This window comes from Hippocampus zosterae, chromosome 6, assembly GCF_025434085.1.
Source record: "Hippocampus zosterae strain Florida chromosome 6, ASM2543408v3, whole genome shotgun sequence".
Classification (NCBI taxonomy): Eukaryota; Metazoa; Chordata; class Actinopteri; order Syngnathiformes; family Syngnathidae; genus Hippocampus; species Hippocampus zosterae.
Window position 1 is genome coordinate 8,359,692 of NC_067456.1, and position 13,684 is coordinate 8,373,375.

Here is a 13,684-nt window from a genome sequence, read left to right on the forward strand (position 1 = left end):
GCGTACACATGTGGGAGAATATGTGCATGTGTGTGCGCTTTAGTGTGACGATGAGTGGTTGGTGTCATTTTCTGTCTCTACCAGGAGGAGGAAGGAGAAGTTCCTCTCCGAGCTTTGGAGCATCTCCGACAAATCTTCTCTCGTTGAGTGGCAGCGGTCCAGCTCCTGACAGCCGTGCAGTGCAAAAGTGTACACAAACGGGACCCAAAACACACACGATACAAAATTCTCCAGGTGTGTTTTTGTAAGACTTCCAGGGTGTGTTTTCTGTACTGTCACATGTAGTAAACAGTCTAAACATGCACCAAGGGTGACTCTTATGAATTTTTCCATCACTGCGTCTTAAGAGCACGGATGCACTACCCACCAACTCATTCACTCCCAAAGACGTTATTAAACGTCTTTTCAGACTTGGTCCAGAATTGGCTGGTACTGAATGAGTTAAGGGACTGCTTTTGTACCCATGACACTTGTCCAGCTAGGGAGTTTTTTTTTTTTTTTTGCTCGTTGAGGTCAAGCCTGTCCTTCACTGGTACTATTCTTTTAAAATGAAAGAATCATTAGGTTACGGAATGTTCACGTTATGCGCCGAAACGTACATTGAGTCCTGGACGGTGACAGAACAAATTTAAGGTCCCAAATGTTCTAAACTTCGGATTATTGTCATGGCTCCGATACAAAATTCAGCGCTTGGCGTCATGTAAAGTGCTTTGAAATGCAAAGAGTAAAAGGAGGCACAAGGAAAGTGTGGCGAGCTAGCATGCACCACAGCTCACCTCTATTTGAGTCCCGCAAAAGCTCCTCAATCTCGGTTGTGTTTTGGTGGCTTTGAATGTGAAGGGGGTAATACTTTTTTGGGCTAACACACCACAGACGATATCACCACCAACAGTTTGCATGTCTGCCAAATGAGTCGGGTGTAGTACGAAATTGACCAATGAAAGGCACCGTGGACTACCAGAAAATTGAAGAAGTCACACTTAATATCAGCCTCATAGTGCAACAGATTCAAGACAATGAAAGTACAACGGGACATTTGCACTTTCATTTTTTTTTTTTGACATAAAAAAAAACTTTTTCCGCAGCTCTCAGCATTCACATGTAATATCGGAGTGCATTGCAATTTCCAGTTGTTATTATTTCTTCCTTTGCTCTTTTCATTATTGCTCAACAGATTGGATGTAATATGAGAAACAAGAAGTCTTTGGCCCTTCCGGGATGCCTGAGAATTGCTGGTTTTATTTTGGTTATTTTGTTTTCACAGTTTGTGGCGGCGTCTCTCGACAGATTGTAACTGAAAGAACAAAATGTGCGGCTTGTTCAGGAAAGGTTATTAACTTTTTGATCGCCCAAACAACTTTGTTTCTGAAATATTACACTTTTTTTTCTGGGATCACGGACAGAACATAAGCAAGAGATACGAGTGACCGGACTTGCAAGTTTTTCCAAAATACAAGTGGAATAAAAAATTTTATCCGTTCCCGTACTTCAATAATGAATATGGCACTTCTTCTCTTAAATTGTGCTCACCCCTTTGACGCTCTCTTTTTAAAAATGTTTTATGTTCATGGGGAGGTAAGCATCTTTAGAGCTGGGGAAACAAATTTAAGTATTTGAATGCATTGCTACGCCATATCATTTGCGTAGGGGCACCCTGCAATGCCATAATTGAAGCGAGGACATTGATTTTGCTTTTAGCATGAGGTTGTGTGATTGACACTATTAAACGTCAACCAACAAAAGAAATCCTGCTGTGCGTCATCACTATATCTTAAACACAACGCAGTCGGACACCATCGGTTACACTTGTATAGGCAGTGAACTCGACTCAGCTCACTTGGCAATAAGCAGCAGGGAGGCATAGACTGAACATTTCTTTAAAAAGGTTTTAAGCTGTTTATTGCTATTCCCGGTACAATTTTTTTTTTTAACCGGTAATTATACTTCCCTAACACTACGAATACAGATGGGGCACTGCAGCATTGCATGAGTTCATTCAAAATGAGGTAGTGGTTTATTCCTAGAAAAGATACTAATTTTCTAAACCAGCGTAACATGCACAATTTGAACATTAACACTGTGCTTAAATCCATCCATCCTTCCATGCATCCATTTTCTAATCTGCTTCTCCTCACGAGGGTCGGCCAATTTGCACGACACATATAGACAAAAAACCATCCACACAGGAAGTCCGGCGCCGGAATCGAATGCTGCACCTCTGCACTGTCAGGTGAACGTGCAAACCAGTGGACCACCTGCCGCCCCACTTAAATACAGGTGGTGGGGAAAAAAAAACACCTTTAAATGTTTAATAAAAATATACAGATATAAACACTTAAAAACAAACTTGTTAAAAACATCCTACAAATGGGTATATAGTGCAAAAAAGTTAAATACAACTGAACTGTACTTTGGCCGTGAATCTTTTGCATACCTCTAGAGCAGGGTTGGGCAAACTACGGCCCGCGGGCCGGATTTGGCCGGTTGGTATTTTTAATCCGTCCCGCCGAAGATTGGTGCACAATTAAGGTTTGATTGCATTCATTTCGTTTGGACGTGAATGATGGTATTTCAACACCAGGTGGCACTGTTACTTCAAGTTGCAGAGCACATGGAGCGAGGTGAAGATGAAGAAAGAGGGAGAGAGTAATGACCACGGAAGGGAAAGTGATATGTATCTGATTAAACGAAGCGGGTAACAAAGTACGAAACATTCAGGAGACGCCTGGAGTCGGAAAGACTCAAATCTACGAGACTTTGAAAAACAAGGAAGTGATTCTTACTCAGTTCGATTCTGGCAATTTCCATGCTCAGAGTGAATTGCTTGTGGCTCGAGTTAATCAACATTTCCTAGAATGGTTTCATTGTTATCATGTTAAAAACTTTCCGCAAACTGGACCGCTAATAAGAGTCAGAGAGCAGTCAAATGTGTAGAGCGTGAACAACAGGGGGCTCAGTACACATCCTTGAGGAGAACCGGTGCCGAGTGTGATGGTGGAGGAGAATGTTACATTATTACTGGCATACAAAGACATTGTGCTATCTTCTTTATTTTCTATTTCTATTACTAACTTTTGGCCCAGCCCTCCACAATATTTTCTGCTTCCCATTTGCCCCCCCCCCCCCTTCCGGGAAAATAATTGCCCACCCCTGCTCTAGAGAGAGCCCACATACCACTGAGTCAAGTCAATGAGGTTTTTTTTAAACCAAATATATGTATGTAATGCGAATAATATTGCCACTACGGGTACATGTGCAGATGGAAGAAAATCTGTTTGGTTTGCGCGGTGTCATTAGCACAGCATAGAAATGAACGCTCCGCCTTTAACTCCCCCCGGTGAGAGAGTCGGCCAAGCAGGGACGGACTGAGGGAGGGGCTGGGGCTCGTAGTTACGTGTGTGCCGACAGTTGACCGTAGTCAAAAGCCGATTACAGTTTATCTCTTCTGTGTCATTCCGCCCTCGTCTAACTCGAGGCTTCTCCATGTCATCGCCCAAGTTGTGAGCGAGCGCCATGGATTCCCCTTCGGCGTCTCCGGGCGCGAGGAGCTCCGCGGACGCTGTGCTTGCGCCAGCGGGGTAACTTTTACGCACGGCTCGGCGCCCTTGAGCCCCCAACCTCCCCCCTCCCCTACCCCCATACCCCTGCAAGGAAACTGTCCCCCGCGGAGATGGCCACGCGTTGAATCGAAGAAAAAGAAGTTTAAAAAAAGAGCAAACCGAGCCGCTCTTACGATGCAGAAGAGCGTGCGTTACAACGAGGGCCACGCGCTCTTCTTGTCTGCCGTAGCGCGTAAAGAGGGCACCAAACGCGGCTTCCTAAGCAAGAAGACCGCTGAGAACAGCCGCTGGCATGACAAGTTCTTCGCTCTTTACCAGAATGTCCTCTTCTACTTCGACAACGAACAGAGCGCACGCCCCGCCGGGATTTACCTGTTGGAAGGCTGCACCTGCGAGCGCGCACCCGCACCCAAAATGTCTACCGCGGGGAAAGAAGCCCTTGAGAAACAGGTAGGGAGATGCTTTCACGACGCCACCCAAAAGCACAATTTTTAATGGAACTTCAGCAAACTGTTATGCTCAAGTGCAATGCTGTCAATTTTTACTTTGTTTGATGTGGATTTCACGTCATGGTATATGACATTTTTCAGTCACTACAACATGTATAAAAAAACAAAATGAAATGGGATTCTTACTAACTCCACCACACTTCATGCTACTTAAAAATGCCATCCAAAAGAACTAAAGTAATCGTTAAACGCAGTATAATTGTATATGGCCACAATATTAGTAAATGTTATTTTAAATTTACAATAGTGGTAGAACCACACTGCTGTGTCTTAATGAAAGCTTTTTTCCTAATATTTAGACTGATGAAAGGTAACCAAAATATAAAATATCACCCGTTCTCCTGGTGCTTTGTTTTTTTTTTTTTTTGGTCTTCTGAATAACTCTAGGTATCAGTAATGTGGATGTGTGTTGTGCTGTGAGCTGTTTCTTATAGTTTGAGTTGCATATAAGCAAAATATGACAAACTGATACTCATACTGACTCATACTGAGACCTATTGACAAAATAGTGGCAAAAGCTCCCTGTGCGAGTAGCGTGGTTTCACCAGTGACATAAGAAAGCTGTGTGATATTTAGTTTGCCTTATAGAAGTCACCCCCCCCCCAAAAAAAAAAAAAAAATATATATATATATATATATATATATTTTTTTTTTTTTTAAACCTTGTCCAAGTTAAAATATTAGAAAGAGCACTCGGTATGTTACACAACGTCATTTGGTAACATTATCAATTGTATTAATGCTGGGGCCCGTAGTAAAAAGCATCATGATGCCAGTTTAGAGTTGCCTTAAAAAAGGCTGCTTGCAGCAGCTTCAGCAACAGCGCAGTTGGAACTTCTCTGCAGTGTCACTGCCTCCTCCCTGCAGGTGATCCTCCTCCAAAGAATGAATTTGTTGCGCAATGCATTGACTTTCCTCTCCATGTGTTGCAGTAGAGAGATACAAGGGAGGCTCTGTATTGTGGACTTTGAATGTGCTAATTATTGTGCTGCTGAAGGTGAAAAGTGAGCCTCATTGTCACCACTTGTTTCCTCAAAGCACACAGTGGGAAACCAATGCAGCAACAGGTTGTTCTCCATCGTCCAAAGTGGACCCGGTTAAAGTAAGGCCGTTGGGACGCATCCAGATTGTCAACATCTCTCGCAAAGTCAAAATGAAACTTAAACTGTTGAAGTGTAACCACGAATCGATGATCATTTCAATCAACAGCTCTCAATAATCAAATGAATCAATTTCAAAAAGGATTGGTGAGTACAACATTCCCTCTCACATGATTTTGGTTTTGTTTTTTTTAAACTCATGTCAAATATACAACAGTTAATGGTTAAGAAAGAGTAATTGGGGAAAGCGGTTTTGTAATGAACGCTAATACAAACTAAAATTACTGGATGGAGTAATTGATAGAATAATCAATTCTAAAAATATGAAATAGTGACAGCCCTATTACAATGTGCGCTGCTTTTATTCCAAAGGGTTTGACTGTGTTCCCCTGCCGTATCACAAGAACCGTTTGAGAAATGTTACTATTTGGCTATTGCGAAAATGTGTTCAACGCGAACAAACTGGTCAAAACGCCATAGACTGGGTAACAAACCATTTCATGGTGTTGAACTCTCCCCGCAAAAAAAAAATATATGTATGTAAATATGCTTTGTATGTGTGTGTGTGTGTCAATTCAAATGGTGGAGCAACACATATAGACAGACAATACAACCAATACTCACAGGCCAAAAGTAGCAAAGTAGCAAAATATCACCAAGCACTATTTACATTCTGCCTTTATCTCTATTTTCAAGCGAGAACCTTTTGAAATAGTGAGTTCAAACCTTAATATTTTATTGAAAAACAAGCGCCTAAATAGTTCAAGGCAAATGCACTTTGCTTAAAAGTTATGGACAAATGAGTTTTCTGAACCACTAGAGCGAGCCTGTGTACCTGTCGTGGAAATAATGCCACACCGTGAATCATTTTGGAGTGTGTTCAAATGTTTGCAATGTATTTAAAGATCGAAAACCTATTCTTACCTGGTCTCGAATCTACCCCCGCGATGAACAGGGGTTCGTTGTTTGTTTCATCCTCGAACAACAACAATAACAATAACTTTCAACCCAAGTGTGCCGCTATGTTACAGCAACCCCTTCTTATATGTGGCCTCTGTGGTTCATTAACTTGGAGTTGCAAAATACTTTGTGGAAAGATTTCTTGGTTGTGCAAATGAGGAAATTGCTCATAGGTGATTACTTTATATTATTGAAGTGCACTGTAGGATGCTGCCTCTGCGTTGTTATGTCCAGCGCGTGCCCCCTGTCCGTTTTTTTTCCGCATCTCCGGAGACACTCGAGTGACTGGTTCCATGTAGAACCCATTCCACTCATCAAGACCTCAACTGGAAAAAAATAATGTAGGCAGTTGTGCAAATGGCAGGAGTAGCCTGATACAGTATACTTGAAGTGTTTCCGATTTTTACCGTGATGATGAAGGGGAAAAAAAAGTTGTGGCGGAGGGCTGAGTGAAATGTTGCACAACAAGTCTGTCGCAGAGCGGACCTTATCGGTTGTCGTGTGCTTCTGTAGAAGATTCAGTCCATTGGCACTGGTCGGTTGGGGAGGCTGGATGACTGGCTGTCGAAATGATGTCGACGAAGGCATTCTGTGCATGTAATTTGTTTCGATGTTCAGAACGGTCAAAAGTAATTCCCATTTTCTTCAAGTCATTTTTCACTTTACACCACACTGTGATCGTGTGCGCCAGGTCCGGTGCCCTTGTCATAAGTAGGAGGGCACTCTCTCCCTATTGGTTGTTGCCGAAGAACCGATCGAATGACGACGTAGGACGGGTCACGCTATGCTGTCACAAAATGCTGCCACGCGTCGAGGCAACTCAAAAATCAGCTACGAAACCTGTCTGCGACACGTGTCGTCTGTTGGCTCAAAATCGGTCTGCGTTCATGTAGTCTGATGTTAGCCCTGTTGAATAGGGAGCTTGTCAGTGTGTTGGTGTTTCTGATACACAATGTATATATATAATGAAAAGTCATTCGCCAACTCGCTTTTTACCATCTCAAGGGCAATTCCATTAAACTTGTTCAGATAGATCTGCCGTGACTCTGACGATTTTTGTATGTTGCGCAGTGCTTTTGAGTTTCTGGTGTCTCTCGCTTCTCTTTCTCCCGTCGGCCTGTCTCACACTCGCACTACAGCTGTGACGCTTAATTAGGGTTATTTTCAATCTGCCCTAAGCTGCAAGCCTGTGTTCTGCCACACATATTACACGTGCATAGCCATGCGCTCAGGAGCGATAAACCAACTCATTACTGTAATGCTTTTTGTTCAGCTATTGGCGATAGTCAACTTTAAGAGATGTGCTCCATGTGCAGTATCTGTGCGGGCTGATTTTATTTTTCATTTTTTTGTGCATAGAAGTGAAGCAGTGAGGTAACCTGCAGTGTATCACACCCCCACAGTGAGCCACAATACAAAGTGCACGAAGCATGCCGCCTTCCTCTTTCTGCGCCGTACTCGCACAAAGATACAAACCCTTCAAATCGTTTGGAGTGCATTCACACTGGTCTGAATGGTTTCCACAGCGACGGTGGCACTGCTAGTCGAACACCAAGTCAAGTCAAGTCAACGGTATTTATAGAGCACTTTCAAACAGCCATCTTTGCATACAAAGTGCTGTACATGGAGCAATTTAACATGCACAATAAACAGTAAGACAAATCGGTAATAAAGGCGGTAGAAAGCACCAAACAGTAAAACCAAGAACAAATCTAAGTCATGCTGAGTCGAATGCCAAAGAATACAAGTGAGTTTTAAGGAGGGCTTTAAAGATGGGCAGCGAGGAGGCTTGCCGAATGTTCAGTGGGAGGTCATTCCAGAGAGAGGGACCAGCAACAGAAAAGGCTCGATCCCCTCTGAGCCTCAGTTTAGTTCTTGGTACTTCTAATAATGTCTGGTCCACAGACCTGAGGCGCCGGGCAGGTATGTAGGGGCGGATGAGCTCAGAGAAGTAAGGTGGCGCGAGATTATTCAGAGATTTGAAAACAAAGAGGAGGATCTTGAAAATAACTCTAAAATGATTGGGGAGCCAGTGAAGGGATGCCAGAGTAGGAGTTATGTGCTCCCTCTTACGAGTACCAGTCAAGAGGCGAGCATTCTGGACCAGCTGAAGGCGCTTAATTGAGGACTGGCTGACTCTAAAGTAAAGGGCATTGCAGTAGTCGAGCCGGGATGTGACAAAGGCATGAATTACTGTCTCAAAGTGTTCATGTGAGAGGAGACGTTTCATTTTGGCCAGATGTCTAAGGTGAAAGAAGCTGGATTTAACGACGGCACCAATTTGCAGATCGAGTTTGAAATCACTGTCCAGTTTAAGGCCCAAGTTTGAGACTGTTGACTTAAGATAAGGAGACAGGGGGGCCAAGTCTACAGGATGGAATGTACAAGGGCCACTGGGACCAAACAATATCACCTCTGTCTTCTTTTCGTTAAATTTCAAGAAATTTTGTGCCATCCAGGTTTTGATTTCTTCCAGACAGGATAGGAGTGGCCTTAATGAGAAGGCGTCTTTCTTGCTCAGTGGGACATAGATCTGGCAGTCATCTGCATAGCAGTGGAAGGGAATACCATGTTTCCTTAAGATGGAATCCAATGGGAGTGGATACAGCGAGAACAGCAGAGGCCCCAGAATTGAGCCCTGTGGAACACCACATGACAGGGGAGCAGTGCGTGACTCAGTGCAGCCAAGGCTGACACAAAAGGTTCTGTCAGCCTGATAGGACCCAAACCACTCAAGAGCACTGCCGCCAATGCCCACCAAGTGCTGCAAACGAGTCAGCAGAATACTGTGATCCACTGTATCAAATGCTGCAGTTAAGTCCAATAAAACTAGACACACGTGGTCTCCAGAGTCATTTGCCAAGAGGATGTCATTAGAAACGCGTAACAGGGCTGACTCCGTCTTATGCATCATCTTGAAACTTGACTGGAAGACCTCCAAGATGTTCATCCAAGAAAAGTTTCAACTGCATGTGCACCACTTTTTCCAGAATTTTGGAAATGAAAGGCAGTTTGGAAATGGGCCTGAAACTTGACAACACACACACATATATATATATATATATATATATATATATATATATATATATATATATATATATATATATATATATATATATATATATATATATATATATATATATATATATTATATATATGTTTCGAATGCCCGTCTACTGCCATCATCGGACCGAAACTCTGTGCGGAAATGTGGTTAACATGGCAACACGGTCTTCATTCATCTGCACGGTTCCAAGAGTATGAAAACAAGCCGGTTCTTGATAACAGTAGCAGTTACCATTGTTAGCTTTGGCTATTCTGTTGTTAGTCAAAAACGATTCGTACCACTGACCAAGACCAAGGTGCAACGTGAAATCCCATCTTTCTCGCCAAAACCTTTCGATCAGGACCCATTTTTGCCACAGGACATGTTTTAGTTACCGTTTCCCTTGGAGGGCTGTTATGACTGAAATCATAAAAGTCAAGAATAACGGTGTAACCAACTGTTGTTTACGTTACTGTAGTGAGAGGTTTTGGCAACAAGAAAATGCTTACAATATCTCTCTTATCTATTACTTATGAGAATATGAATTTTGGAACAGATTTTCGCAAGCATCATGTAAATTGACATGTTTGATTTGGTTTCGCGGGCCACATAAAATGATGTGCCGGGTCAGATCTGGCCCCCGGGCCTTGACTTTGACACCTGTGCTTTAGACCAATCAGAACTACTGTTTGCTAACGAAAACTTTATTAATCAGAGAGGTTGCGTGCTACAGCACACATCATCATCATCATGACACTTAACACCCGTATACTATAAGGCTGTACGGATGAGAGAAGCATTTGGAAATACAATATGACAACCACAGTTAATGCATCCACAAATACAATAAAGCACAAGTGAATTTGAAACTGAAGAATGCTTCATTTTTGTGGTCATCTGACTAAAATGTCGGGTCTGTCGATGTACATCTACATGAAACCGGATTCATCCGCTACTACCTACTGTATGTCTTGTGGCATGTGGAACTGGATGGACAAAACACCTCGGCAATCACGCAGAATGCAATTTCATTAACAGTTGCGGGTGCAATCTTCAAAGACAGACACACACGCAGTGGGTGATAAAAAGCTGAAGGGGAACGAGCCTCTGTAGTGTGCAGTGGTTGTCATTGTCACCGCTCACATCAATGGCGGCCGCATGGATGAGAGGTGGCACACCCGGCGGGGTCTTCATGTCGTATATTGCAGTGTCAACTATTAAGATTGTCAAGCGTCTGTGCTGAGCTAATAAGCCCGCACAAAGGCAAAACAAACACAGTAAAGCAGATTTACGGTTTATTCAGACACCTCTGATGCTACAGCAAAAGACGAAAATCCTTTTGTGGCTTTTTAGGTTGTACACCTGCAATGCTCCTCTATGTGATAGACAGACATTGCAAAAATAAAGCATGTTTTAGATGTGGAGGGGGCCGCGTTGTTGCTCCATTAAACACATGCTTATAAATGCTTTGTTGACTTTATGTGCTTGTCTGGTGTCGAAGGTGCAGGTGCACCGCGTCGTGTTGAAAGCCGTTTCTGCTATTTTGCTTTGCTTATTGAATGAGCAAAATATTAGAAACTGCTCCCAATGAATGATAAATGTAGTGGTCGATTAACCTAAAGAAGATAAGAGCTATAGAAAATGGTTTAAAAACCCCCAGACAATTATTATTGCAATTATATTATTGTCAGGTTGGTCCAAATTGACACTCAGGAATAACCAAAAGGAGGAGACAGGAGACTCGATTCTGGTACCAGGAGGGAACGAGGAGAATATCGTTCGGTTTCAGTTCTCGGCACGTAACCCTAACGATCTCCCCCTTCACCTCCTCATTTATTGGGAAAGCTACTACATAGGTGTGTCCAACCTAAAGGGTGGGGGCTGTTGAACACACACTGAACTTGTTTGACTATGTGTGTGTATGTGAGTGCAATTTACGTACATGTGTGCAAATGCCACATCCCGTTGCAGCTGGTGTTGATGTCTCCATTCACTGTTCACCCTTGCTCACTGTTTAGTCTTAACAGTTATCTCTTCCCAACCACGTCCTCGGAAAGGTGGTTGCGACCCTAAACCTTTCACACAGTACAGCAAGCAAAAGTGAGCACATAATGAAGAATATATAATGATTATAGATGTGAGTAAATAATAAAGGATATATCTTTATTGAAAGCATAAGCGTTCTTCATTGCAGGCAAAATCAAACTATCATGACAGGCAGAAGCATTCTTCTTTGCGAGCATAAATCGACAATCGAATAATACGTGAATGTATGATTACTAAAAAATAATAAATCCAACAATTATCTTGTGAAGCTCAGCAAGAGAGCAACACCTTTGCCTCTCTGTTGAATGGCACATTATGCTTTTTTTTTTTTTTTGTCTTAATGTGAACTACATTCCCTTGAATCCCACCAAGCATCCTCAGTTGGTTTTGTTCCTTATGTTGCTGCAGCATGTTATACACGTTTACGTATAAAAAAAAAAAAACAACAATTCGACTTTGTTGGCTCTGTGGGAGCCCAGCAGGGGTCGAGGCAAGAACGGCGGATAATGACTACGACAAGCGCGGATTGGGAGTGGGATATGTCTCAACCTTTTTACAAATGCCTTGTATTGTTTCTCCAGCTGGTTTAACCCACTAATGGCCAAAGCGGCCGCAGTGGTGGGAAGATGAGAAGATTGTTGTAATTGTCGGGAAGAGCTTGAATTTAGTGGATGGGAATTCATGAGAGGCTGAATCAGATTCAGGACAATTATTTGATTTTGAATTTTAAAAAGTCATTCTAAAGCATTTTAAATCTTGACATATGAAGCAATGGGGCGGCCTGGTAGTCCAGTGGTTAGCACGTCGACTTCACAGTGCAGAGGTACCGGGTTCGATTCCAGCTCCGGCCTCCCTGTGTAGAGTTTGCACGTTCTCCCCGGGCCTGCGTGGGTTTTCTCCGGGTATTCCGGTTTCCTCCCACATTCCAAAAACATGCGTGGCAGGCTGATTGAACACTCTAAAATTGTCCCTAGGTGTCAATGTGAGTGTGGATGGTTGTTTGTCTCTGTGTGCCCTGTGATTGGCTGGCAACCGATTCAGGGTGTCCCCCGCCTACTTCCCGAAGATAGCTGGGATAAGCTCCAGCACCCCCTGCGACCCTAGTGAGGATCAAGCGGTTCGGAAAATGGATGGGATGGATGGATATGAAGCAATGTTATATGTACATTTTTCCCCACTGTATGTAATGAAGTCTCTTTTATCAAAGCAGATTTGGGTGAATTTATTGAACTGATTTTTCTTCCATTCATTTTCTCTTCCCCGTACCGCCTTATCCTCACGAGGGTAGTGGATGAGGTGAGATCCGAGCTATGAAAAAGCTGTAACTTCATCAACATTGAAGAAAGTTAACATTTATTCGCCCATGTATCAGATCGTATTACAGAGATGTGGAAGCCGGTTTTATCTTGTCAGAAACACAGACAACGCAGAATAAAGTCTACTGTATCTCGATATCACAGTTCATATGTTACAGCTTCATTGCATCGCAAATGTTTTCAATCAAGCTTATATTGTGGAATATTCGCAACATGGCGGGATGTTGTTGTGAATATTTTTCCACACTGGCTGTATTAGCGCTGAGCAATGAGATTGAGCCAAGAGGAAATAAAGGGCCCTATTTTCATGCCCAGAACAAGTCGAACGTAAAGTGTCGTCTAATTGTGCGCATGGGTGGAATTTTCTTTGTTTTGGTATTTTGCTCGACAAGCGCAAGTAGAAAAGGCGCATTCCCACAGTGGCGCAAACGCCGCTGTGAGATGGAACTTATCCAACTCCCGACCAATCCAAGCGGCTCCCCTTCTTCCCTTACTTTAAAATCAGCCCAGTGGAGGCACACATTCTTTTATATTGCAGAAGCAGGAATTAGGATGGGGGGGGGGGGTCTGTGCAAGAGATTGGCACACACTTTTGTCATTTTCAAAATAAAAATAGGTGATCCACCAATAAATTATACCTTGTAGAATGATTCTAGTCCAATTTGATTTATATGCTGGTGGTGTGGATTCAATTACTACTCAGTGATAATGTAAACTCGAGTGGGTGTCTGTCTTTTTCTAGTTTCCCTTTTGCCTCAGGTCACATAAGGGAACGTGTCCCCGCAACCCTCAACGTGTTAGTTTGCGTTGGTGTCGAACTGCATTCCAACATACTGAAAACCGTTTCAAATATTTGTCCTTCATATTCGACTGTGTAAATTGCGTTTCATGTACGCATGACCTTGGAGAGCATCAGGCATTGTGAAGACCTGCTGCATGTGATTTTAGTCCAATTCATTCATACCACCCAGCCTGAAGGCACACGAGGTTTCATTCTTCTGTGCAAAACCAATTTCACACTTGCGATCAAAGTCCTATAGTGTGGCGTTTTCATATTACAAGTTGAAAGCCAGGCCAAATGTAAAACACTTGCGTGACTCCACATCTGAGTTTTTTGCTTGGTTTTTTTTTCCGACATTCAAGCTGT

General features: G+C 42.9%; 2 protein-coding genes across 5 annotated transcripts in view; both read left to right on the forward strand.

Moving 5' to 3' along the window:
- msh3 (mutS homolog 3 (E. coli)) overlaps positions 1-1,921 on the forward strand; it is a 29,748-nt gene extending 27,827 nt beyond the window's left edge. For both annotated transcript variants that reach the window (XM_052068820.1, XM_052068821.1), the window contains exon 24: positions 85-1,921. In XM_052068820.1, the coding sequence (XP_051924780.1) occupies positions 85-169 (85 nt within the window). In that variant the 3' untranslated portion in view covers positions 170-1,921. The remainder of the gene's footprint in view (positions 1-84) is intronic.
- A 1,454-nt stretch (positions 1,922-3,375) lies between these two features.
- Positions 3,376-13,684, forward strand: part of rasgrf2b (Ras protein-specific guanine nucleotide-releasing factor 2b) — a 38,356-nt gene continuing 28,047 nt past the window's right edge. The window contains exon 1 of one of the 3 annotated variants that reach the window (XM_052068818.1): positions 3,376-4,010. In XM_052068818.1, coding sequence (XP_051924778.1) covers positions 3,735-4,010 — 276 coding nt within the window. In that variant the 5' untranslated portion in view covers positions 3,376-3,734. The remainder of the gene's footprint in view (positions 4,011-13,684) is intronic. The other 2 variants (XM_052068817.1, XM_052068819.1) reach the window with 2 other exon arrangements.